The following is a 27221-nucleotide window of genomic DNA, read 5'->3' on the forward strand; positions in this document are numbered from 1 at the left end:
ACAGACGGACGGGAGGAATTGAGTCTTACGTATCGGAATCAACGATTTCAAGATTAGCAATGCAAGTACAGACGACTAATCTGGGATCTGTCGTGTTATATCCTCGACGCTGCCAGTTTAGTTCGCGATCAGTTACTTACGGTGCCGGATGAAAGTGAAATTCTAGGCTGGTGTATTCAGTGCCGAGTGACGATGAGACCCGTTGGGTTAGCTAAAGTTTAGGATAGTAACCGTATAGTAGTGACGTAAAGTGTAGTGATATCGGTTATAATCGAATAAATCGGCTTCAACATTGTTTCAGTGAATTGGTTTGATTGAATAATGCTGTGAAAACATATCGTCTAATTACACGACGATGTTGAAAATAAAATAACAATGTAACAGGAATTACCAGTATCATATTTGGCATTATGATCCGAGCGACCCAAGGACCCACTTTCTACCCGTTCATACCGTGGACGGTAGTTGCATTAACTGCTCTGTTTGTGATTAGATCGTATGCAAGTGACGATCACATTTGCATACGATATGAAAGGTAAGCTGCAATGTTCTTTTGTATTGGACGTATATCATTCGAAGTATAAAGTATAATGATTCAATTTATGAGTTGGATGTTTGTATAGCGTTACTTAAATACCAATTTTCTGTTAATATAGACCAGTGATTCCCAAACTGGTCACCACAGCTCACTAGTTGACATTAGCTTATTTTCAGTGGGTAGTAAACTAAAAATTGTTCACAGGTGGACAATGAGTCGCAAATAGTGGGCTTCGATAGTTAAAAAATCTTTCTGAGAAAGACCCTGAGAAAAATGCATTCATGAGAAAGAGAACGAAAGTAAGAAGATGAAAATTTAAGTGCTGTGACGACCATGAATTGGTGAAATAAGAATGTGTGTAAATAGTTTCAATGTCTCATTAGGAATTCATATCATGTCTATATTCCAAATAGAATTCATAAAAAATACAGAAAAAAAATCAGATACACGTTCAGAATCCAGATGTTCAGAATGATTTTCAGAGTTCGAGTCCAAAATCTTGTTTAGAATCCTGAGGTCAGATCCAGAATTCAGATTCTTGTTCGGAATTCAGACCCAGAATCCTGCTTCCCGGTTGAGAATTTAGGTTCTTATCTAAAATTTCTGTCAGGAATTCAGACCTAGAATCTACGAATGGGATCAGAACTTATGTCCAAAACACACGAAAACCTATAAATTCCTGTCAGGAGTTCAGGTCTGTAACCCAGATCCAAAATCGGGGGGATCCCGATTTTTACTCAAGAAGCCAGGTCCATGTTCTGAAACTAGGTCCAGAATTCAGGCGAAGAGTCAAGGTTCAGGATCTAGTTTCAAATTCAAAAACTTCCGAACCAAAATCCAAGTCCAGGTTGAAAATTAAATTTCAGAATCCAGATGCAGAATGCAGGTTTAGATAAAAAATTTCTGTCAATAATTTTTTTCCAGAATCTGTGTTCAATTTCCAAATTCAGAATTCAGATCCAGACTAAGAACTCCGGTTCAGAACCGAAGTGCCGATTATAGGTTCAGAATTCAGATGCTGCACTCGGATCACAAATTCATGTTCAGTGGTTAGCTCAAGTTACTAAATTCAGGTCCAGATTTAGGCTTAGAATCCATGTACACAGAATCCAGGTCCAGATTCAGAATCCAAATAAAAAATTCGGTGTTTTATTCAGAATACAGAATCAGGATCCAAGGTCAGAATTCAGGTCCAGAAACCTTGTCGGATATCCAACTCCAGGTTCCTGGTTCAGAATCCTGGTCTAGGTTTAGAAACTCTGTCAATAATTTAGGTTCAAGTTTAGAATTGAGGAATCCTAGAGAACTCACGTTCAGAATCCTATTCAGGCTCACAGTTCAAGTGCGAAATAGATTCAAATTTTAGTTTCGGAAACTCTGTCAGAAGTTCAGAAAACAGATTTCTGGCGCAGAATCCAGGTCCTGAATGTTAACGTCTCTGTCAGGGTTTCAGATTCACAATCTAACTTCAGGTCTAGAATCGATCCATGTTCCGAATATAAGTACTGAATTCTGCTTCCAGTTCAGAATCCATATTCGGATAAAGAATCTCTTTGAAGAATCCAGGTTCAGATTTAGTATTCTGATCCAGAAACCTTGCTCGATAGTTCAATATTCTATTCCAGTGTTCAGGACCAGAATTCAGATCTAGATATCGCTAAGTTTTTACTGGGAAAGTCGCCACACAAGAAGTAAAACCAGAACTAGAAATGACTCGAAAAGTTACTTTTGAACGAGCTGCTAAAAAAGCATAGTGTTGTCCACATACACTACAAGAAAACAACCTAATGCAGAACTTTTCTTCATTACCCAACGAAGAGACAGTCTGAAATTATAACTGATAAAATGAAAATAACGAAATTCAAAAACTGGCGTTGTTACTGCCAGCACTGCTCTACCGGATGTAAATGATGCGTCGAACGTTTACGTTTGACAAGTTTGACGTGCACGGGCGGAACGATTCATTTTGCTGTAATGATCATACCGAGAGTGTGCGGAAAACGAGGTTTTGTGACGAAGTTAAGTCATACAATTCAATAGTTCTACCTAAATATAAATTTCAGTGCAGTAAATTGATTATATATCTAGCTTAACCTATTATCACAGTTTGTTACAGTAAGTAAACTTATCTCAGTAATTACTATAGAATATCTAAATTAACAGGCAGTATTTCTTGTTCAGTTAAAAGTGGTTGAAAACCGATAATTGTGAGTAAAATAATTGAATTATAAGAACAAAATTACTAATAAAATGAATTCTAGCTTAAAGCTATCTCGCACCAACGAGTCTGCGAATTGCTGAAAAGAGTCGGTGAAGAATTCCCCTTTGTTCTCTGAACAGACGTTTTAAGCTTTCAGAGACAGTTATAAATCCGTCCGCAACCTTCTCCAATCCGGAGAAATCGTTCTGCCAACTGAACCACTGTGGATGTTATGATACACAACTGAGAAGATTTCCCGCTAGAAAAGAACTTGGTATTTTCCTATTTCTATTCAATAAACAGTTGTTTTGCGAATTTCACGGTTATATTTATAATGAAATGAGTAATATGAGAAAAGCATCATTACACCACTAGGTGGATTAAAATAGGTTTATTAGTATTACTACAGCATGTTCACATTTCGTTATCTTCGGTTGATCCTTGACAGTGTTACCATCCGCTCAGGCACTTTTGAACATCTGGTGTACACTGATTCACAATCGAAATGTACCACGAACAATTTGATACAAGACACCCAAGGGCACTGTATAATGTATATTGTACACACAGACACACACACATATACACATGCATACATACCTACATGTGTTCCACAAGCAAGCATCATAACATTGAGCTACTATTTCTATTATAATAGATTCTAACTAAAACTACTGTGCCAATAGTCATCTCATTAGTAGAGTCACCATGTTATTTTACCGATTACTCGACTTTCAACAAATGAATTGTGATAAAATCGAATACAAAATCTTTTCCTCGTCTTTAAGAAGTAATACCGCATAGAAGTAGTTCGGAAAAGACTCAATATTGTTGTTTTAGCGGGGGCTACCACGTTTGGCATAAAGTCGTTTGGCATAATACCGTTTGGCATAACGCCGTTTGGCATAATGGTTATTTGGCATAATGGTTATTTGGCATAATGGTCATTTGGCATAATGGTCATTTGGCATAACAGGCATTTGGCATAACAGATGAACATGCTGCTTAATAGAAATTTTTCTAATTTAGTGCAATTTTGAAAGGTCTAATGCGGCTACGCCGCATCGTTTTTAATGACCTGGTGTCCGACCTCGCTGCCGCTCGTTCGGACTTAACTGAGAGATTGCTCCTAACTTTGGGTAATCCGGGCAAACGCCCGCAACTAGACAGAGGTGATTTCTGCGGGGGCGCTGCCCCCCCGCAGTGGCCGGCGCTTCCGACGGCGGGTCGCCGGCGCACTCGCGGCCTTCGGCCGTCTCGACCTGAATCATCTATGACGAACAGAATATTGTGCTGGCACTAAGTGAGTTGCTTATGTAAAAAGGTTTCACATATTTCGTTGGAGTTTCCCTTGCACAACATCAATCGATCGAAACACATACGAAAATTTTCATTAGAATAAAATATTGCAAATCCCATTATTATTATGCCAAATGGCATTATGCCAAATGACCATTTTGCCAAAAGACCATTATGCCAAATAACTGTTATGCCAAATAACCATTATGCCAAACAGCGTTATGCCAAACGGTATTATGCCAAATGACCTTATGCCAAACGGGCCGCCCCCGTTTTAGCGAAGCAAAATGATCCAAATTTCATGTTACTCTTGAAGTTAATCACTAATGGATTTGAGTTGAATGGTGGTACTGTTACCCAATTTCTATCTCTTTTATTGGTCGATCGTTAGTCCTGAGCTGAAACGGTGGCCTTTATTACCGTTCTTACTTACACTTTCTCTTACACTTAACTCACAGATCATCTCACCCATCAGGTCTCACATGAAAACGACATAACCTCACAAAATGAACTGGATGAACATCGTTTGAAAGCTATCAGTAGTTTGCTCATTTGTTCCGTCTGTATTATTTTTTTCTATTCTATAATATTCTATCTCATTCCACAGTATTCCATGGTACACAAACCACCAATGAACGTGAAAGATGGACTCGATTCACCGTTCATTTGTTGTCATCGTGTGAAACAGACACTGTCAACTAGGAGGAAAAACAATCCTCAATTTAGCAACGCCATCGCACGGCGTCACATTCAACATTTCATGTCAATTGTATGGGTGCGCAGTGCTACTATTTTGGCGCGCACAAATTTGACATGTACGAGATTCGATGCAAACTCGCCTGAGAGGACCATGCTCGCAAAAAAAGATGTTGCCAATGATTTGTTCGGGAAATGTGAGCGCTGGATATCTTGGTAATATGATGTCTCTGTGTAAAACCCAATTGGTCTTTGTGTGAAACCTTCACACTGGTAATAAGGGCCGGTAGTATGAAAATGAAATATGAAAAAGATCTCAGTTAAGCTCTACTGGCCTCTCCAACCCCGGATTTTGGAGTGTAATGCAATCATCATCTTATTCAAGTCGTTCCATATCTTATTCATTTAATTCAATAATGAAACTAAAAGCTGTAACACATATTTTTATCAAATTGTAACGCTAATTGATTGTATTTGATGATTTTTGCAATACCGTCAAACCCACCAACAATGGGAGGGTAATTGACCAAAAAGCCATCTTTCAATTTGAAACAAAATAATTATAAAATAGTTTAGATTATAGAAGTTTAGAGAAATCGTGCTTCAAAGGCATAACTGCCCGCGAGTAATTTTTAAGAACTACATCTTTGAAAGTTTTCGAAGTTCATCTTGATTTGTTGCAGTTATGCTATGATATTTTGAAGGCTTATCATAGAGTACCTTCCTCCACGGTCGTTTGTGAATATTGTATAATTACATAACGGTCATGAATGTTAGTCAGTTGAAATTAACATCAGATCATCTTGAGGTTAAAAGACAGCATGATGAAGTGGATTGTCAACCTGAATCTCAAGGAAGAAACGTTATGACAAATGGAAAGGAGAAAATCGTGAATTTTAAATAGCGAAAAAATAAATTTTCAAGTGTCTTCAAGCAGTAGTTAGCACTTTGAAAAATTTGTTTTCTTTGGACCAGTCCACCAGTAAATCAATCAATGAGCTGACGCTTCCATGTCACTGGACCAAGCGCAATAGAACGAGTGTGACACAAAATGGAAGAAACACTATTACCGTAACATCGGTTAAATTACTTCACCTATCATTATATCATACATAAACCCTTCACATGACCATAGACTAGGGCTGCCCTCGAAAGATTACCAATCACGCTATTCAGTGCCGTAGTACCACCCGCTTAAGGGTCTACTAATCAGATATAGTCCTTTCGAATTTGGGCTGACCGCTGAAGGTCTGATTGATTATTCAAAACGGCGAACCACGCTCCCTGATGCGGACATTGCTCCGACGTTGACGGTTCGAATGCAGCTCATAAATCATAACGAAAATCATATTGCAACAGGCGGCTGAATGTGGCCAGCACAAACATCAGCACGTCAGCAGCGGTACCATAATTTTTAAATTACTTAATTCACGCTGCCGGTGGCGGTGGCGGTGGTGGTGAACTCGCTGTTTTTCACTGTCAATTTTAATATCATGCATGCATATCAATGCATGGCAATGACTCGAAGATAATAACGGGTGAGCTGGGGTGAGGAGTTTCCTATCTGAAACTTGACGGTTCAACCGAAGCTTGATAAAAGTGCGTTCGCATTCACAGCTGTTACAAATCGACATGTAAAGTTTAATAAACAGGACACAGGAACAGTTAGTGTTACGTATCTATTTTGAGTAAGAGAAATAAATAGAAAAATTAAAAGGGTTGTTGGAATTTTTGCTCATAATGCTGTGATGAAAATTTTTACCTAGGTGATGGGTATTTTATTCTTTTATGCGTACGAACTAGAACCATGTAAATCAGAGGAAAAGAGAACGTAGAAACGTTACTTACCGGCTTGGTTTTCAATTGTTCGAACACATATAACTTACATTGGTTGTATTGTATATTTGACACCTTTTTATTATTATTTCTGTTCAACTTTATGGTCAATATGAATCACAACTATTCTTCTTCTTCGTTCTTCTGGTTGGCGTCACCTCACTTGAGATGAGGCCGATTGATATAACCGCAACCTAGGCCATATTGCCAGTTAATTTTTGTTTATAGTGCAATGGGCTTTCTTTCCATTGTACTACAAGCGAAAATCTCGGTGTGTGGCTATGTCGAGTCGCCAAATCTCCAAATAATTATTTCTTTTTCGCGAAATACTAGATTTTTTACCGCACTAACACGATACAACGTGAACACCCATTGAGAGATTCGCCGGAAATCAACCACAACTATCAATCACGACAATTGAGTCGCACTGATTTTGTGTCGCTCACTATAATCTGAAAGTTATCAGAAATCATGACGCAGTCTGCTTTGCTGTAACTTATGTCGCTTTCACCTGAGAAAACTTGCACTGATCCATGGCAGTCGAATATTTTTATGGAACTGCGATAGAGATCGCTCCAAACAGCATCGGAGTTAGAGAGTCCGATATAAGAATCAGTTCATACCCACCGGTGAACAAACACAATTAGGTTAAAATAAATGATATAAAAACGGGGTAAAATAAATGATATAAAAAAATCAGCTCAGGTTCAACACTCCTGAATAAATGAATACAATAAAATAACTATACTAGATATTGTCAAACGTTCAAGAATATAGTTTAGATTATACAAGGAATAGTTTATTACGCGGAAACTAATTACGCGGGCGTCTCTTTCGAAAACTCTCGGGTTGTTTGCTTTGAAAGGAAATAAATTTCTGGCTTCATTAATTGTTAGTTGGTTTGACGTAAAGTCGCCATAACAATGTTTATTTTCTTGCAATGACTGAGTGGACACATATATTGGAGAAGCCATATGAATGAAAAACATTACAGAAAAGATGATTTTTTGGAAAAAGATACGCTCGGAATGTATAGGAACGTAGGTTTGAGTCCTGTCTCTGAGCGTATCTTTTTTCAAAAAATCGTCTTTTCTGTAATTTTCTCATTTATTTGGCTTCTCCAATATATGTGTCCACTCAGTCATTGCAAAAACTGAAATTGCTGGTTGTTGATGAATAGTCAATTCAAAAAAATTGACAGCAAGATGTTAGACTGCAAATACTCCGCTTTGGACGAGACTTTCAATATATTTTCAGTATAACAAACCATTTATTTTGCAATGATATACGATCAAAAAAGAACCGGAATTCTTTTATTCTCTCAACGTTGGCAACACTTTTATACACATTCTGTCAAATTTTGACGCATATCGTACGATTAGTTTTTGTTTGGCGTCTATACAAAGAGGTTGAAAAATTTTCGTGTGGCGATTTTTATAATGGATGGTTTCGGCTCGCCTTCGAAGCGCCATTCGGTCGATTGTTGTGCGGTTTCGACGTCATATTCATAGATCCATACTTCATCACCAGTTAGGATGCATTCGATGAATGTGGGGTCACTATCTGCGTTGGAAATCATTTCTTTGGCCACATCAACACGACGCTGTTTTTGAATGAAATTCAACTTTTTTGGCACCAGCCGAGAAGCGACGCGTTTCAAACCCAAAACATCAGTTAAAATGTGTTCGGCTGATCCATAAGAGATGCCCAACAACACAGAAATCTCTCTAATCGGTACAGAACGATTTTGCAACACCATTTGCTTCGCCGATTCAATGTTTTCTTCAGTAACAGATGTTGTTGGGCGGCCAGGGATCTCATCATGATCCAAGCTTGTACGACCACCTTGTAAGCGTTTATTCCACTCGTATGCCTGTGTTTTTCCTAGACACAATTCACCAAAGGCCTTTTCTAGCATTTTCAACGTTTCGGAACACTTAAACCCATTTGCAACACAAAATTTGATGCACGCACGTTGTTCTAAATTTTCATCCATTATAAAAATCGCCACACGAAAATTTTTCAACTTCTTTCCCGGGTAGAAGTGATTTGCAAACCAATACCAAATTCTGTCATTAAAATCAAACATCTCAATGGTAGAAATAAACATTATTTAGTTTGAAATAAGAGTTAAAATATCAAAAATCATAACAAAGCCTGCATGAGAAAATAGCAACAAAATAAAAAATTCTGTCATTGTAATATCAAACCAAGAACAAAATATTTATAGAAGATGAATTTGTTCATTATTTTATATTCTAGTATTTAAAATAGAGTAATATCTTAAGTATTTCTCTTATCAAATTCTGATGCAGTTTATTAAATGGTATTTTATTTGAAGATAAAACTACTGGGTCAATTTACTTAATGAAATTGAAATAGCTCATCAATAACGAAATAAGATATTATAACTAATTTTGATGTTGAACAGATATTGTACAATGTCTTGATCCCTTGATGAAATATCACGAAAATATCAAGTATCACTCTGACAACACAGAGACATCAAGCCAAGATATGATGGTAAAATTTGTTATTATTTTGACCTTTGTTTGCTATTTACACCTACCCGGGTTGTATAGATGCCAAACAAAAACTAATCGTACGATATGCGTCAAAATTTGACAGAATGTGTAAAAAAGTGTTGCCAACGTTGAGAGAATAAAAGTTTACCGATTGGACAAGCGCGGGAATTTTAAAATGAAAATTCCGGTTCTTTTTTGATCATAAGGTATAGAACAATTCGACTCAAGACTGACTTTTAAAATGGACATGTAATTTCTATGAATCTTTGAAACTCAAAAACAGTAAATTGAACAAAAACTTAGCTCCGCTTAGCTTAGTTGACCGCTCTTGTGTTTGCGGTGATTGATTAGAAGCAAGTTGAAATTACATGTTGAACCGATCCAAGTCCCCGAAAAGTCTATCCACTTCCGACTTCCAGTTGCGGTATTAAAGCGCAATAAACGAAAAAAAATTGAATTTCATTATTTAACAAGTGATGGGCAAATTGCATTATGACCAAGGTCATCATATTTCCATCTAATCAGAAGAAATTTTAGAAAACAGAAAGAAAAAAAAAAGAAAGAAAAACAATAGCAAGAAACATTAATATAGATATACCGTCATTAGCAGATGGAACCATTTGTAATGTTTACCATCCTTGATATACTGTTTCATTCAATTTGTACCCACAGTTCTGGAACTATAAGATGAAGTGTATTTAAAATTTCAAACCGTCAGTGTACGACGATGCAGAATAAAGACGAATTTTTATTAACTTGACATAACTGTTCACAAATTGAAAAGGTTATGCTAGTTTACACCTAATGAAAGTCCCTATAATTTTATTTAGGTTTGAAAAAAATTCTTGACTGAATCTTCTTGTGGTATTTTTTGTAAATATAAGTAATATGAGAAAGACATAATTACATCATTTTTCAATCACCATTTGATCCTACTTATTCACTGTCACGTCGCTACACTTTTACTAAGTACACTGAAATCTTTTATATGCGAGTTTACGTACCGCATAAAAAAACCGCATAACTCTGAAAATTCGCATAAAAAAACCGCATAACTCTGCAACTTCGCATAAAAAAACCGTATAACTCTGAAACTTCGCATAAAAAAAACCGCAGAAGGGAAACCGCATAATTCTGAAAATTCGCATGAAAATCCGCATAACTCTGAAACTTCGCGTAAAAAAACCGCATAACTCGAAAAATTCGCATGAAAAAGTCGCATAAAAAACCTCATAAAAAAAGATCTCAGTGTAAAGACTGTCCCAGAAAGTATGGACGCAACCAAAAACCGCTGCCATTTCGCAATGGTTCAGAATCTGTCAATTTTTATGGCTGCGTCCTATTATTTACACTCTTCTCTAACCAATTGTGCAGTTGTTTATTCGTTTTCATTAGTTTGTTTCGAAATGCGTGGACTTTCAGCAGAACAACGTCGAAAAATTGTGTACAAATGGTGCACAGAACGCGGACTGTCACTGAGAAAGATTGCAAAAATGGAAGGAGTAAGTGAAAAAACAGTGCGAAATGCAATAAGGAAGTTTGGTGAGGAGAAAACCTTTGAGGATAAACCGAAAACGGGTCGAAAAATAAGGTCCTGCTAACCCTCGGTTGGCCTTCAGTATACTGAAGGCGTTCGAGCAAAAGAATGAGGTTTCAGTTCGGGATGTGACCAAAAAAGTGGGCACTTCGAAGTCAAATGTTCTTCGTGCTAAAGAACGTTTGAATATTCGAACCTATAAGAAGCAGAAACAACCAAAACGTAGTCCGAAACAAGAAGCATCGATCAGGCCGAGGGATCGAAAGCTGTACAATACGATTCTTGCTGGAAATTTGAACTGCATAATCATGGACGACGAAACCTACGTGAAACTCGATTACAAATCGTTGCCGGGACCACAATATTATACGGTGCGAGAAGGGCAAGTGTTAAAGCAGTCCGAGACATCGATTGAAGTCGAAAAATTTGGTAAGAAAGCTATGGTCTGGCAAGCAATTTGTAGCTGCGGTAAGATTTCGAAACCCTTCATCACCACTGCTTCAATGAACAGCGAACTATACATCAAGGTATGTTTACAAAAACGACTTCTACTCATGATTCGAAGCCACAAGGATCCTGTTGTCTTCTGACCAGATCTTGCTTCTTGCCACTACTCGAAATCAATGGTAGAATGGTATACTACCAAAAATGTCATTTTCATCCCAAAAGACATGAATCCACCAAATTGCCCACAACTTCGACCAATTGAGGAATTTTGGGCATTAACGAAGGCACACCTTAGGAAACATATCTCGGCAGCCGAAACCATTCAACAGTTCGAAAAAAAATGGAAAGAAGTGTCAAAACTTGTCGCCAAGAAGTCTGTACGGAATTTAATGAGGAACGTTCGCAAGAAGATGCGCCAGCTAGTCTACAATGGCTAAGTAGCAAATGTTGAGAATAATATTCTGTTGTTGTAGTCTAATATTATCATTATTTCGAATAAAATTTGAATATCTAACACTTGTGAATTATTTACAGTGAAATCAAAGTGCGTCCATACTTTCTGGGACAGTCTTTAGTAATTACTTGTGGTCACACGAGTACGGGACAAGGATAATATGCTCGGTAATGCACTTTGTCATGCTGGTAAATATTAAGGTCCGAATCCCAGATAGTTTTTAAATGAAAAAGCACTTCTTCATAATTCAACACAATGATCCCATGGGTACGGGTGTAGCGTAATGGGTAAGTCGATGCCTTTCACGCAGCCCACCTGGGTTCGATTCCCAACCCCGCACATAGGGTCAGAAAGTTTTTCTGGCCCGAAGAGGCGAATGACCTTAAGGTTAAAACCTCTATAATCGAAACAAAAAAAAATGATCCCATGAATTGAATGAGATACCACGAGCATAGACCATAAAAAAGAAACTCACATCATAGTTACGTGAAATACATCCATATGCGTTGTAGAGATGATGTGAGTAGAGTAGATATGGTCAATTTTCGGATTTTTGCTCCCGAAACCTGACCTGAACCCGACCAGGTTCAGGCTAAAAAAATGTGTGTAGGATTTGGGAGATGCAGATTACTCAATTGATATTAAATAAGTTTTAATAACAGGTTTAAAATAAAACTGTGGTGAATAAAATAATATAAAAATATTTTTCACTAAATGTTATTTCCTCGGTTTATGTTCCAATATATCAAAAAACACTTATTTCAGTTCCCAGTTAATTAACTACAACGTCTATTTATACGCCGTTTTTGTGCAGTTTCGATTTCTAAGTTTTTTGCCATACTAAAGACGTGCATAAAGCTCCTTTCAAATCGAAGATAGTGGATCAAAATTTTATTACTTTTTCTGCTCTATGTTTCTGTACTTTCTCAAAAACTTCCAAAGGGTGATTTTTCAAGATGTATAGGATTTGATTTTCAAAAATAAAACACAAAAAATTTAAGAATATTTATGAAATCTTTATTAGAATCAATAGAAGAATCAATACAATTTAATGTTTGAAGGTGATTTCATGCAAATGATGGGTCTGATTTATGCACACTCTCTCTAATCCATACTAAACAGTGACTTTTTGGGATGCTTTGGTAGCCATTGTAATGCTTCTGGCGGATCTTCACTCCAGATGCGGCAGTTTTGCTTGTTGAGGTATCCATTCAATCAGGAATGAGCTTCGTAGCTGAACACAGTTTTCCGATATAAAAGTGGATCTTCCTATCACTTTGCCAGCGCCCATTTATGAATAAATTATATACCAAATAAGTTTTACAATGACAAAAGACAAGATTCACGCGTGATTTGTCAAAAACAGTGTTGCCAAAAAGATACCAGCAAAAAAATCACCCTTTACGTAAGAATAGATCCACTGTGATGTATATGGATACGGTTACCCTACCCAAGTTCGCATATATCATTATTGCAACAAAGTTTTCAATCTTTCTCTCTTCTATTTTACTAACCGTAGCTACACCGACCTGGAAACTGTTCCCCGCAACCAAACCGTGCAGGTACTTACCAGGGAATGGTGCTTGGAGATTCCACCCCGCTGCACGTCATATCGACCCGAGATCAAGGAAGTCTACGTAAAACAGGTTCGTATGTTGAAAAACAAAAACACCGATCTTTTATTGGATCAGCAGGTTCTCTGGCTCTGGACGGTTTCTAGTGTAAGCTCGAAAAAACAGCAAGAAAATCAAAGGCTACAAATCGGACCGCGCGATCACACGAATAAGGGCTCCGAGAAGTGCCACTTCACAGCCTCCTGTCAGATCGCCTGTAGCAAATGAGTTATATAATAGGAGGCGTGGAATTTTGAACGGGTGATTAATTGTAACCAGCAGGTGCCCCGCGGTAAAAAAAACAGTTGAGATTGAATACGGTAGCAAATCCGAAACAGGCGTCAGAATTTGTTCAAGCTGCGGCATGTCAAAATATTGCTGTTTGTTGTTTGAATATAGTATGTTTTGGCTGGAAGTAAAAGAATATAATGAAATCTCTTCCACAAGAATTTCCATACTAATCAAAACCATACATGACTTGGACTTCGTAGGCAAGATGCAAAAAAAATGTTTTGGCTAGACAATTCAATATCATGCAATATAAATACTATTTAAAATCATCGACTACAAGCTGTACTATCCAGAGTCATTATGAAAACCTAATCAACTAACTAAAACATTGCACATATTATCGCTCAAGGACAAAAAGACAACTGATAAAACTGTTCCAGAGTTCTTAGAATATGAGCATGCAATCAAACGAGCAGCAGCGTGATGCAAAATTTCGACACATTGCGATAAATCACTGTATGCTGACTTTTCACACGAACGACAAAAAAAAACGATAGACTTCCGGTGCACTATCATTTTGACCAAATTGTTTTAATGATCTTTTCGTTTTCGCCAGTGCAGAATTGAAAACAACAGCAAATAATCGTCGAGTCAAGACAGAAAAAAAAACCTTAACTTGATGGTGACAGTGGCTAACGACGATGAAAATAAAATGACGAAATGCTCCACTCGTTTAAATATTCAACTCATGAGTGGATGACACATTCGGCGAACAAAGAACGGATATTTCTTCTGCCGCCTTTTTAATTTTTCAGGCACTACAGGGAGCATTAAACATTGGTTTGGGTTTCTGAGAGAATCGTGTGATTATTAATTTCATGTAGGGACGGGTAATATAATTATTTTTTACGTAGTCTAAACAAGTTCGAGAGATGGATAGTAAGGTTGCTTCCTCAAAGAATAATAAGACCAAATAGGTATAACTTTTATTCTTTGCGCTAATTCAAATCCTAACATTTCCTTTTGACGATTATGAATTATCAATGCAAATTAAGCACTACTTGTGCTATTCTAGAAGGGTTAAAATGTTTAACATTACCAATTAGTCTGAACTACCGGTTCAACTTTGATATTTCCATGATTGTTCTGCTAACTACTTCAATACATCTTATATTCGATTTTACTGACACGAGTTCTACCCTTGCTAACCAAAATTTACACATGCAAAACATTTATTTTGCACAACAAAAAGCCGGATATTATAATTTGTGTAATACATTTGACTGTGTTTTGGCCTCCCAAGAAAACAAATCACGCAAAGGCAAAACTGAACACAACGGGCGAACATACATAAAACCCGATTACCTAAGCATAAGCTTAATTGTTATGTGCGTCGTAAACTTCCATTTCGGTAAAGTGTTAGAATAATATATCGATTAGGGTACGTGACGTGAAAAAAGCGGCACTATCATTGATTCACTTGATTAGGTTATTGGAAAAGAACGTAGTTCAACACAGGTTTCAATGGTAAGCGATTATTGTCACTAGTTTCCTCGCTTAAAATGAAGATCAGTCCCAGGAGAACACTAGAAACTCGAAAAACGATGAAACGATGTAATTGTATTCTATAAACATTTATTACAACCAGTTTGACACTCTAGCAAAAGCTTCTAACATAGAAGAAAATTGACCGAAGAAAATAGACGACATAAAATAAGAGAAGAAGAATAGAATACGATATAAGTACACAGTAGAAGATAAAAGAAGACACAAAATTAGAAAAGAATAAGAAAAAAATAAAATAAGTCAGAATACCAGAAAAGTAGAAGACCAGAAGTTCAGTTGAGCAAAACACCAGACGACCAGAAGATCAGAAGATCAGAAGATCAGATGATCAGAAGATCAGAAGATCAGAAGATCAGAAGATCAGAAGATCAGAAGATCAGAAGATCAGAAGATCAGAAGATCAGAAGATCAAAAGATCAGAAGATCAGAAGATCAGAAGATCAGAAGATCAGAAGATCAGAAGATCAGAAGATCAGAAGATCAGAAGATCAGAAGATCAGAAGATCAGAAGATCAGAAGATCAGAAGATCAGAAGATCAGAAGATCAGAAGATCAGAAGATCAGAAGATCAGAAGATCAGAAGATCAGAAGATCAGAAGATCAGAAGATCAGAAGATCAGAAGATCAGAAGATCAGAAGATCAGAAGATCAGAAGATCAGAAGATCAGAAGATCAGAAGATCAGAAGATCAGAAGATCAGAAGATCAGAAGATCAGAAGATCAGAAGATCAGAAGATCAGAAGATCAGAAGATCAGAAGATCAGAAGATCAGAAGATCAGAAGATCAGAAGATCAGAAGATCAGAAGATCAGAAGATCAGAAGATCAGAAGATCAGAAGATCAGAAGATCAGAAGATCAGAAGATCAGAAGATCAGAAGATCAGAAGATCAGAAGATCAGAAGATCAGAAGATCAGAAGATCAGAAGATCAGAAGATCAGAAGATCAGAAGATCAGAAGATCAGAAGATCAGAAGATCAGAAGATCAGAAGATCAGAAGATCAGAAGATCAGAAGATCAGAAGATCAGAAGATCAGAAGATCAGAAGATCAGAAGATCAGAAGATCAGAAGATCAGAAGATCAGAAGATCAGAAGATCAGAAGATCAGAAGATCAGAAGATCAGAAGATCAGAAGATCAGAAGATCAGAAGATCAGAAGATCAGAAGATCAGAAGATCAGAAGATCAGAAGATCAGAAGATCAGAAGATCAGAAGATCAGAAGATCAGAAGATCAGAAGATCAGAAGATCAGAAGATCAGAAGATCAGAAGATCAGAAGATCAGAAGATCAGAAGATCAGAAGATCAGAAGATCAGAAGATCAGAAGATCAGAAGATCAGAAGATCAGATATCAGTATATCTTCTTACCAAATCTCGGCAAAAAGATATACTTTGCCGAAATATCAGTAAATCTACTAAGCCAATTTCGGAAAACATAATATTGATTACTGAGCAATCAGCAAAATTGTGTATTGTCGATCGGTTGCGACATTTTACTATACTGTTGCTCGAGAATTGGTTTTAAGTGTGTACGCTCTACGGAAGTGTTGAGGGATCTCGTTACAATAAGTCAGTTTCTATGATAGCCATCCTAATGGGAATTAGTTCCAGCAGTTGTGACGAATAGTCCGCCTTTTGTTCGCAAATTTTCAAAGAATATACCTTCTGATCAAAATTGACCCGGACTTGTCCGTGCGTGAACCCAATCGGTAATGTTTCTAGGTTGGTACAATCTTCTTTGATATTCCTGTTAAGTTTGAGCGGGATATGTGGGATATGTTTGGCTACTGTTTGTTTAAGACACGAAAAATTTGTATAGCTATTTGTATAGCTAATTTTGTTTTTCAAATGAAATTTTAGTTACGAAATCATTAAAAATGTTGCAGTAGTGTTATCGTATCTACTTTATCGAGAACGCAAGTATTTGAGTGGTGTAAAGCATTCAGTGAGGGTCGTGAGATCGTAGAAAATTTGTATTATGCGGTTCACCCTCCACCTCTGTTAACGACGATAACATCGAAAAAGTGAAGGAAATTATGCTGAAAAATTGTCGTGTTAGCATTAGAGAGACAGGAGAGGATCTTGGCATCTCTTATGAATAGACTCATGCCAAGCTCGTACCGAAAGAACTGAGTTTTTTGCATGATGGTGACTGAATTTTTGGCCAAACCCGAAACCAAAGTAATCGCTCAGCCAGCATATTCGCCAGATTTGGCCCCCCTTTGACTTTTCTCTTTTTTTTAAACTAAAATATTCACTCCGGGGAACGCGCCATGAATCGAAACCATAAAAATTGATTCGTTGAAGGAACGGCCAAGGTCTATGGCTAGTGTATAGAAAATTGTATTGACCGCTGGAATATTGGTTCAAAATGAGCCTATTTTGAAGGCGATAATAAAGAAATGTACTAAAACCTGAAAAAATGGTTTTTCAATTCAGTCCAAGTTAAGAGTAAAGAGTTAAACAAGATCAATTACTTTTTTTTCAGAACGTCACCAAAACACGCCGAATAGAATACTGCTGTGAGGGATATGAAAGTACCATCACGAATGCCACTGCTCGAGTCTGCCGACCAATTTGCCGCGGTGGATGTGGACGAGGAACCTGTCAGGCACCCAACAGTTGCAACTGTGAGCATGGTTTCACCGGAAAACACTGCACGCAACGTAATTTTTCAAAGGATACATTTGATACGACTTTTATGTTAGCTTTGTCATCCCCTTTTCCCATTATTTCAGGTTGCCGAAATGGCACTTGGGGCGAGAGCTGTAAAAGTCGCTGCCATTGCCAGAATCATTCGGTGTGCGACGCAAAAACGGGGCACTGCCGTTGTTCGGATGGTTGGATTGGGCATCAGTTGAGTCTACCAAACCACCGACATATTTATAATCATCTAATGCTTATACTATTCTCTTATAGTTGTGAATCTCCCTGTCCGGCAGGACATTACGGAACATTGTGCAAGAACCGCTGCAACTGCAACACTTCTAGATGCAATCACATAACCGGCAATTGTCTTGTCGACGACGGTCAAGTGATGTTCGAAAACATTACTCGAGTAGTGGAAAATAACTGGTCGAATGAAAGCACCGAGCGGATATCCGTAGAACAATGGATTAAAGTGAACACAACCGTTGGTTCCGTCACTACAGAATCGGTCACCGTGCAAGCAGAGATTCATGAGCCGTTTTCGAGCAACGCTACTTACGCTCAGTCGTATCAGGAATATCTACCTGCTAATACCAGTATCAGTCTAGTTCCGTTGGATGATCTAACGACTACGACCGATGCTACCAAGAATGACACTATTTACGAGATTGTAGCTTCGACTACTAAAGTAGAAATTACCTTCATTGACACATCCCTGAACAGTGTGGAATCTCCATCGGAAGGAGGTGGGACCGTCAATGGAAACAGAACAGAGTTTGTTTACGTAGAATCTGATAACCATTCCGATTTGGTAGAATTGATCAACGGGAAGGAATCATCCGGGGAGGAAGTCGAACAGGAGGAAGTGAATAACAAACAGGCGATTGCTACCATTTCCTGTCTATTGCTGACATTAGCTCTGCTGCTGTCGGTGGTGGCTTACATGAAGAACCTCAATCGCAAGACAATGAAAAAACAACAACAGCAGCAACAACAAACCGTCAAGTGCACGGACGATGAAAAGGGACCGGATAGTCCTAGAATTCTTGAACCACTCCCGGATCTTCCGCGGGTGATTTACACAAAAGTGAAGTCAAAAAATCAGCGAAACGGAAATACTCAACTGGGTAAAATTGTTAGAAAATTCACTCACTAGCTTAATAAATTTGATTTTTGTTTTATTTTAGAACACTACGATGTTCCGGCAAACAACACATCGGTGAATAAATCATCACCGTACAATTACAACTTTACTATTAGTAGCAGTAAACTGCCACAGGTGGTCCCTGCACGGAAATACAGCCTTGAGCATATCTACGATGAGATTCAGTACCCGCCATTCGAGGACATGAACGCATCCTCGGCGGGAACCGACAGCAAACATTTTTCCAAGTCTATACTCACCGACTCCAAAATGACACCGGTGAAAGTGATTGATGAAATAAAAGGAAAATAATTAAAGATGTTATGTATGTTAAATCGGCCGTTTTCTTCAATGTACGAACTAATCGAAATGTCCATCCCAAATGCCGCAGTTTTCAAAAGTAAGGGAGACCAGGGCTAATTGTCCAAATGGGACAGATTGCCCAAGTGTCTGTTATGGAAAGACTCTAAGTAGCGACAACTATGATAATTTTTGTGGAGCATTAGGTCATTCTTGTTCGTACAGGAACATAGTTGTTCATTTTTAGGCACGGCACATACTGTAAATCGTGGGTTGTATTCATTGGGGTAGGTTGGCCGAATTTTGTTGGGGGAGTTTGGCTGGCCGAGTTGTCAATTTAGCGAAAAGCAATGTGCACTTTGGAATTCGTAAAATGCTGACCCTTTTCAACTAAATCGAATATTATGCTAATATTGATGATTACAAGAAAAATATACATATTTACACGCGAATTGAATAAGAAAAATAGATAAAAATTATTAACGAAAAGAAGTATGAGATTTGAATAATTAAAAATTTTAAATTGATGATAAAAATAATAATTTCAATTTTATTCAAATTCAATGGTACCATCATATTTTGCATTTAGAGTTTCTGACAGGATTTGTCACAGACCCAACACTGAACAAAAACTCGTCCATCGTTAAAAAAACTGTACTTAAGGAGAAGAAAAGCACCGGGAGCTGTTAAAACTTTTACTAAAGGTTTCGAAACTACGCCCAAAATAGTTAAAAAAAACTGAAAAGTAAAGAGTGGAGTATTTTTCGTGAATACGTAATACAACATGGTGTATCCAACTTTTCAAACTCATCGATAAACGTTTTCCATTGATGCGTTTGATGTGTTTCACATATTTTACTAAACTTGGCCAACCTAGTCCAGCCCTGATTATTACTAACTGTTTACCTGTTTTTCTTCATGAATAAATAAAATCACACATGTGCTGAAAGGTTCACAGAAAAAAATTAGGAATTTTATAGGTAACATAATTCAACAAACGATACAATTCATAATTACTCAACTTCACCCCGAAATAATACCTAACAATAGCTCCAGGGAGATAGGGTTGGAGATCCAAGGTCTTTTAGTGGGTAGTTCCAATTATGCAATGGTAGTCCTGTGGAGAGTCCCACAGTCTGTGCGTGAATGCATTTCACTTGTAAAAAATAACTAATTAACTTGTACAGAATTTTACAGGCTCCGAGTGTTATTTGCACTCGGCTACCAAGTGCCGCTGTATGGTTTCATATTTATCAATTATTCAGTAAGCAGATATGTGCTTCTGTGGCTCAGTCGATTGACTGGCGTGCTTTGTGATCTAATGTTTCTCGGTTCATGTCGCGCTGTTGCTATCGATCTTTTGTTTTTTATTTCACTCGATTTCAAGCCATGCAATTTTCAAATCGCACAATTTTAACATGTTCTGGAATATAAGTTTGTGTGAAATACGACGCTCCATTTATATAAAAATTATAAATATTACACCCAAACCTCCGTTTACGAACACTTTTTATACGTTACCTCTTTTTACGTAACTCTTTTTACGTAACTCTTTTTACGTAACTCTTTTTACGTAACTCTTTGTGCGTAACTATTTTTACGTAACTCTTTTTACGACCCAAATCCCAAATAACGTAAACTTTTTTTACGAACCTACTTCGTAAAAAGAGGTTTTGGTATACATCGAAAGCGATTTCCGACTCCATGGAAACTAGTACAATATGGGTGTTTTTGGATTCCGGAGAATGATGTTTGAGGTATTTTGGAAATTCAAGATGGCGAGTTCCGGGTGATTGATATTCCTCGAAAACCCTTGCAATATGGGTATTTTCGGAAAGGAATTGATGGGTAGATGTCGGAAAACGATATTTGAGGTGGTTCTTAAATCCAAGATGGCGACTTCCGATTGATTGATATTGCTTAAAACCCCTAACAAAATGGGAATTTTCGGAACAGAGTAAATATCGGAAAACGATGTTTCAGGTGGTTCTAAAATACAAGATGGGAACTTCCGGTTTATCGATATTCCTTGAAAACTTAAACAATATGGGTATTTTTGGAAAGTATTTAATGAACAGATGCCGCAAAACTATGTTTGGTGTCGTCTCGAATTCCAATATAACATCCTCCGATTTATCGATATGCCTTATAAACCCATAAAACAAAGAAATTTCCGAAACATATTGGATACCAATACACGATGTTTGAGCTCGTTTCAAAATTCAATGAGGTGACTTCCGGTATAGTGTTTTAAAGGAATACCAAGTTCAAGAAAAATGGCAAATATTTTCAAAAGATACTAATAAACCGGAAGTCACTGTTTTGCATTTCCGACGTCTACTTCTAAATCTTACCACCTTGGATTTAAGAACCACCTCAAACATCGTTTTCTGACATCTACTCATAAATCCCGTTCCGAAAATACCCATTATGTAAGGGTTTTCAAGGAATATCAACAAGCCGGGAGTCGCCATCTTGAATTTCAAAACTACCTAAAACATCGTTTTCCGACATCTACTAATCAATTCCGTTCCGAAGATACCCATATTGTTAGGCAATCTCAATAAACCGGAAGCCGCCATCTTCGATTTTGAAACGAGCCCAAACATCATTTTCTTGCACTTACTCTTCACATCCGTTCCGAAAATAACCATATGATGCGCGGTTTCCACATTAAAATCACACAAAACTTTTTTTCCGAAGTAAATTTCAAATAACGTAAACTATTTTTACGAACCAAATCCCAAATAACGTAAACTTTTTTTACGAACAACCTCTTTTTACGAACCCCCGTTTAGTTCGTGAATGGAGGTTTCGATGTATGTAAAATCTCACAATATTTTCGAACTGAGTTGTATCTTCATGACGGCGCAAACCACAAAGCAAAACATCTAGGCTAGCCAGGCCCGAACTTCCCTAAATAATTAATAATTAACTGCATAAATGTGTAAATATATACAAATATATCTATAAATATAGTAATAAATGAATTATATTCATTCACTTAATAAATAAGTAATAATTTAATATACAAATGAATAAATATTTAAATACACTAATGAATAAGTACATATATAAACAAATAAATACACTATTGAATAAATAGACAAACTAATTAACAAAAAAAATACAAGTATAAAAATAAATAAGTTTATCAATAATTAATAAATATATAAGTGAGTAAATAAATTAATAAAAAAATATACAGGGTTGCGCAAAGGAATCACATTTCGTTCTTCGTTAACAGCGAAACCAAACAAGGGAGGGAGAAACCAAGCACGCCATCGGAAAGTAGAAGAATGAACGTTTATTTCGTCTAGTAGTTTTCCATCATGGAGCACTGGAGTGTCGCTCACCGCGTTTTTATTTTCAACTCGATTTTAAAGAATCAGTCGTACGTTACAACTATTTGTGAGTTTAAAAAATAACATTTTGATTTTAAGCTGAAAATGCCGGTGCCTTCGCGTAATCAGCTGTGGGTGATAAGTTTTGTAAAAACAGGTTCTGTGAACAATATAAAACCTCCGGACCACGTCCGGACTGTCCGGATACCAGAGAATGTTGAACGAGTTTGATCCGCTCTTGTAAAGAATTTCGCGCGTTCGGGTAAGAAACATGCGACTGCTCTTCAAATTTCTCGTTGTACTTTCCATCAAATGGTCAAAGATGATTTGCCGTTTCATCTATGTGAAAACGCGGAAAACAAGTAAAATTTTCGTTATCATGCCGCGAAGAACCTATTCTAGGTTGTGGAAAATCTGCTCTGTTAATTTAAAATGTTATTCAAACTCACGAATAGTTGTAACGTACGACTGATTCTTCATAAATGATTTGTAAATAAAAATGTGGTGAGCGACACTCCACTCTCCAGTGCTCCATGATAGAAAACTACTGGACGAAAATAAACATTCATTCTTCCTCCCTTGTTCGGTTTCGGTGTAACCGGAGAAGAAAATGTATCAAGTTCCTTGGCACAACCCTGTATAAATGAATGAATAAATAAGTGAATAAGTAAGTTAATGAATAAATAGATGATTTATCAAAAAAATACATAAATAAATAAGCAAATTAAAAACGGACTTATAACCAATAAACAATAATATAAATAAATAGTAGAATGATAGTACTCAAGGGTGAACAAGACGATATGAAATTTCTTTTTCCGGTTAGTACGGTAAATGAAAAAATACCTTTATCTTCACTTTCCTGCATACCAGAAACTCGAGTGATTTGCCTTGACGTAATGCTTAAGCTGGACCAGTGCTGTAAAACTTCATTCAATTCAATTAAAATCGAATGTGTGCACACACTGACGATCACTCTACTGCAGTAAACTTCACATTCTAACACACTATCTTCGCTGTCGCAGCGAAGGGGCATCATCCCATCCTTCATTCGTTTCGCTTTCTACCGAAGCTCAGTTTAATTACCGTCAGTTTACCTCCTGAAGTGACAAAATATCTCTAAAAATTCAATGAGAAAGCGGCCCTCAAGTGAGGTTCAGGTAAACATTCGAATTGGTTCAAGATATTGAATGAAAGGTAAACCAGTCACGATAACTGAAATATCAATTACAAAATACACATGAATTCATTGTTCCCTCTTTCAGTTTTCATTTGTATTATTTCGAAACACATCTTAATACATTTCAAACAGTCGAAATTATCGGTTTTAACTTGCTGGTGATAATTCAAAACTCAAATGAGAACCGCCACCCTCTATTTATCATTATGGTCGGAGTGAGTTTTGTGTTATCGAGTTGATGTTCAAGCCTATTCATTCGCACTTGCTCACTACCCACAGTGTAGACAATGAAACACTACTTGGCACTACAAACTGAGCAAGCAAAACTTCAAATGGTTATGTACGGTTATTCGATGGACGATGAGTTGTGGTCATTTAGGGGTTAGCCTATGTTTGTGCTTAGGGCACATTAGGAGTTCTGGGATCTTCGGCAACAAAATTAAAATGAATGAGAAAGGATATACTGACAATCGATGGCCATAAATTTCATTTTCATCTAACAATATTCGATTGAAATTAAGTTTTACCGCACTGAGCTGGTCTCCTGTAGTGGAAGGTAGAAAATTAGTTACTATAATATAACTAGAAGATAGATAATAAGATATAGTCTATCACACTTATGAGTTCGTAACTCTGGCACCGACAATCGGACACGGAAAGTAAGTTAGATTAAATAGCATGCGCTCCAATACTATGGTTCTCGGTACCGTAATCAGTACGGCCATCAATATTTCCAATTTTTAGGATACATTTCCGATGTCATTGATTCCGTCCCTTGTTTCGCGACGACACTGATACGACTTTTGAAAATATTAAACCTTATTAGCCCGTTAGGGTACAACAGGAAATTGTAAAACTATTAGACTGGGGACCGATAAAACCGAATAGAGTCCATCCATCATCGTTACTTATATCATTGCGCTCATGCACCCATAAATCCAGTACAGGAAGTTAAATATGAATCAAATTTAGTAACTTTGATTATGCTACAGAACCTATCATTTGAATCTAATTTTGGGCCCATCATACATTGTGAAGAAAGAGCACAAAACTCAATGCAACGGCCCTAGTACAATCAGTTATACCATCCAATGGAAAGATTATGCATCATAGGTAGCTAAATTTGATAAACGCTCATGTTGTGTAAGATCTTTAATTCTAATGAATTCTCTCATTGTGATCGTTTTCTCAGAATCCCCAGTCGAACTTCCTAGCTTCATTACCGGATCATTTACACTTTCAAGCACTCCCGTCATTGGTCGAATCATACATCAAATGAGCTGAGTAAGTGTCGTTTCTATCAAACAAATGTGCTACCGACAGGCACTCGACTGTTTATTTTATCCACTTATTCCACCAAAGAGCGATAATAATAATACGTACTGTACACGAGGAACAATCGCCCACAGCTATTCAGGGAATTCCTCGCCATCTCGTCTCGTTTTCTATAAAATTTCAAATTCATTCTTCATGAAGCGTGTTAACTGGAACTGTTTTCATTAATCCGTGAGAAGCAATTGAAGGAGGCGGACGTAGTTCGGAAGGTTTTCAATTCATCTCAACACGATGTTCAGCAAGTTGATCTTTTTGACGGCAGCAGCAGCATGCTGGATGACAATGGTGTTTGGACAGGAAGGAATCAAAACCTGGCGGAAAGGAGGAGGCCAAGTCGTTCAGATGATTAACTTCAACCAAACTATCGTAGAAGATCAACCAAGGGAAAACATGATGATGGAGCTGCAGCGTGGCAACGAATCGCAAAGTGCATTGGACAAATTCATGAACAAAACTAAAAATCTGATCCCGACCGGAGTTTGCTTCGAAGAAGTTCCCACCGTAAGTCTGTTGAAACCGAACACCAAAGTTATACCAGCCGGAAATGGAGTAAGTATCTTTTATAGAAACTCAACCGAAAATTGAAAAAAAATGTTTATCTGCCCGCCTTCAGTCGGATCTATCGCTGAGTCGAGTTCAGGTTTGCTGCAAGGGTTACGAACGTAACGTTCACAACTTCCGCAAGTGTGATCCGGTGTGCGATCAACCCTGCTTCAACGGTTTGTGCGTCGGACCGAATACATGCTCTTGCTATCCGGATTTTGTGAAAAACCACCAAGGAAAGTGTGTTCCAACTTGTCCGATCGGATGTGACAATGGCGACTGTGATCTGGCTCTCAAACTTTGCGTGTGCAAGAATGGATTCGAACTGGATGAAACGCATCAGTTTTGTGTTTACAAGTGCACCGGTGGTTGTGGAAATGGCCGGTGCGTAGGCCCGGAGAAGTGCGAATGTACGGATGGTTATGAACAGAACGAGAAAGGTAAATGTGTTCCCCGTTGCGAAAAAGGATGTGGTGCTGGAGATTGCGTCGCCCCCGGAGTTTGCCAATGTCGACCGGGATATGAGGAAAGTGAAAATGGATGTGAGCCCGTTTGCTCCGAGTGAGTGTTTTTCGTGCAAGTTTAAATCACAAATTGAACGTCTTGTTTTAATTTTTCACTAGTGGATGCTTCAACGGAGTCTGCACGGCACCGGAAACATGCACATGCAAGCCAGGCTACAAACAGGGCAACTTCAGCAATAACTGTGAACCGTCTTGCGATGGGCCTTGTTTGAACGGCGTATGTACGGGACCGAACACATGCAGTTGCAATCGGGGCTATGTTCTGGACGAGATCAATCCACTGAAGTACAGTCGCGAATCGTTTATTCGGTGCCATATGAAAATTTATCTTTTCATTTTCTCAACAGATGTTTGCCTCATTGTCCGAATGGCTGCCCGAACGGAGTCTGCTCCGGACCAAATATGTGTCTGTGCAATTCCGGCTACATCAAGGATCGCAGCCTGAAAGGAAGTCAAGCCTGTGTGAAACGTGTGTAGAGAGATTCGAAAAGTTTTGCAACCAACGACGACCTAGCCATGATGTTATGACGTGACTTGCGAAATACATAAAACGTTGATAAGAGAATCGTTTAACAGCGAAAAGGGCCATCTGGAGAAAACTTCAACCAAGCGAATAACTTCAACCAAGCGAAAGAGCGATAGATGCGGTCATGATATCAACAAATTGACAAAGCAAAAATGCGGTTATGCGGTGATTGGAGGTTTTTCAAATAAATTTTGTTTAATATCGAGATCAGTGTGACTTTTGTTACCACCCGAATGTGACGAATAATCACAGTTTATTCAATTTTATTCAATACACTTGAAAGAAAGAGTAAGTTTAAACGTTAAACTTTTCCAAACGGCTTATCGTACTTGTAAGATTTAAAACATACAAATTTAGCATAGACAAGTCGATTCAAATCGGTTTCGTTACAAAGAAACAATGAACAGTTTAATACTTTCGCGATAGACATTCTACTACCTTACAGTTGTTCACATTCAAGATCAGAGAAACTATATAAGACTCTAAGTCATCGACTTACAAGTCTTATTGAATCCGTCGTCGTGAATAACAATATGGTGTTACGACAATTAATATGATGATGATGATGATGATGATGATGACGATGATGGTCCCGCCTCATACCCCTACAAAGGTGTGAGCTGGACGACTTATCTAGACGATAATATATATATTGCATCACATATTTCAACCAGTACCAACCAGTTTATTTTTTTTTCACTTTGAGCCAAAGAAAATAAGTTTTTTATGCGCTC

At 37.6% G+C, this 27221-nt stretch overlaps 2 protein-coding genes across 2 annotated transcripts in view; both read left to right on the forward strand.

The window, feature by feature from the left end:
* Positions 1-49: 49 nt before the first annotated feature.
* Positions 50-27221, forward strand: part of LOC131429317 (uncharacterized) — a 61252-nt gene continuing 34080 nt past the window's right edge. The window contains exons 1-10 of the mRNA XM_058593381.1: positions 50-535; positions 13052-13178; positions 17431-17608; positions 17681-17798; positions 17862-18718; positions 18779-19043; positions 25134-25443; positions 25508-25998; positions 26061-26246; positions 26309-26430. Coding sequence (XP_058449364.1) covers positions 411-535; positions 13052-13178; positions 17431-17608; positions 17681-17798; positions 17862-18718; positions 18779-19043; positions 25134-25443; positions 25508-25998; positions 26061-26246; positions 26309-26430 — 2779 coding nt within the window. The 5' untranslated portion in view covers positions 50-410. The remainder of the gene's footprint in view (positions 536-13051; positions 13179-17430; positions 17609-17680; positions 17799-17861; positions 18719-18778; positions 19044-25133; positions 25444-25507; positions 25999-26060; positions 26247-26308; positions 26431-27221) is intronic.
* LOC131431294 (epidermal growth factor-like protein) lies at positions 24977-26692 on the forward strand. Its single transcript, XM_058596911.1, has 4 exons — positions 24977-25443; positions 25508-25998; positions 26061-26246; positions 26309-26692. The coding sequence occupies exons 1-4, from the start codon at positions 25126-25128 to the stop codon at positions 26436-26438; spliced, it is 1125 nt and encodes a 374-aa protein (XP_058452894.1). The 5' UTR covers positions 24977-25125; the 3' UTR covers positions 26439-26692.

The sequence above is a fragment of the Malaya genurostris genome, chromosome 2, assembly GCF_030247185.1.
Source record: "Malaya genurostris strain Urasoe2022 chromosome 2, Malgen_1.1, whole genome shotgun sequence".
In the NCBI taxonomy this organism is placed as follows: domain Eukaryota; kingdom Metazoa; phylum Arthropoda; class Insecta; order Diptera; family Culicidae; genus Malaya; species Malaya genurostris.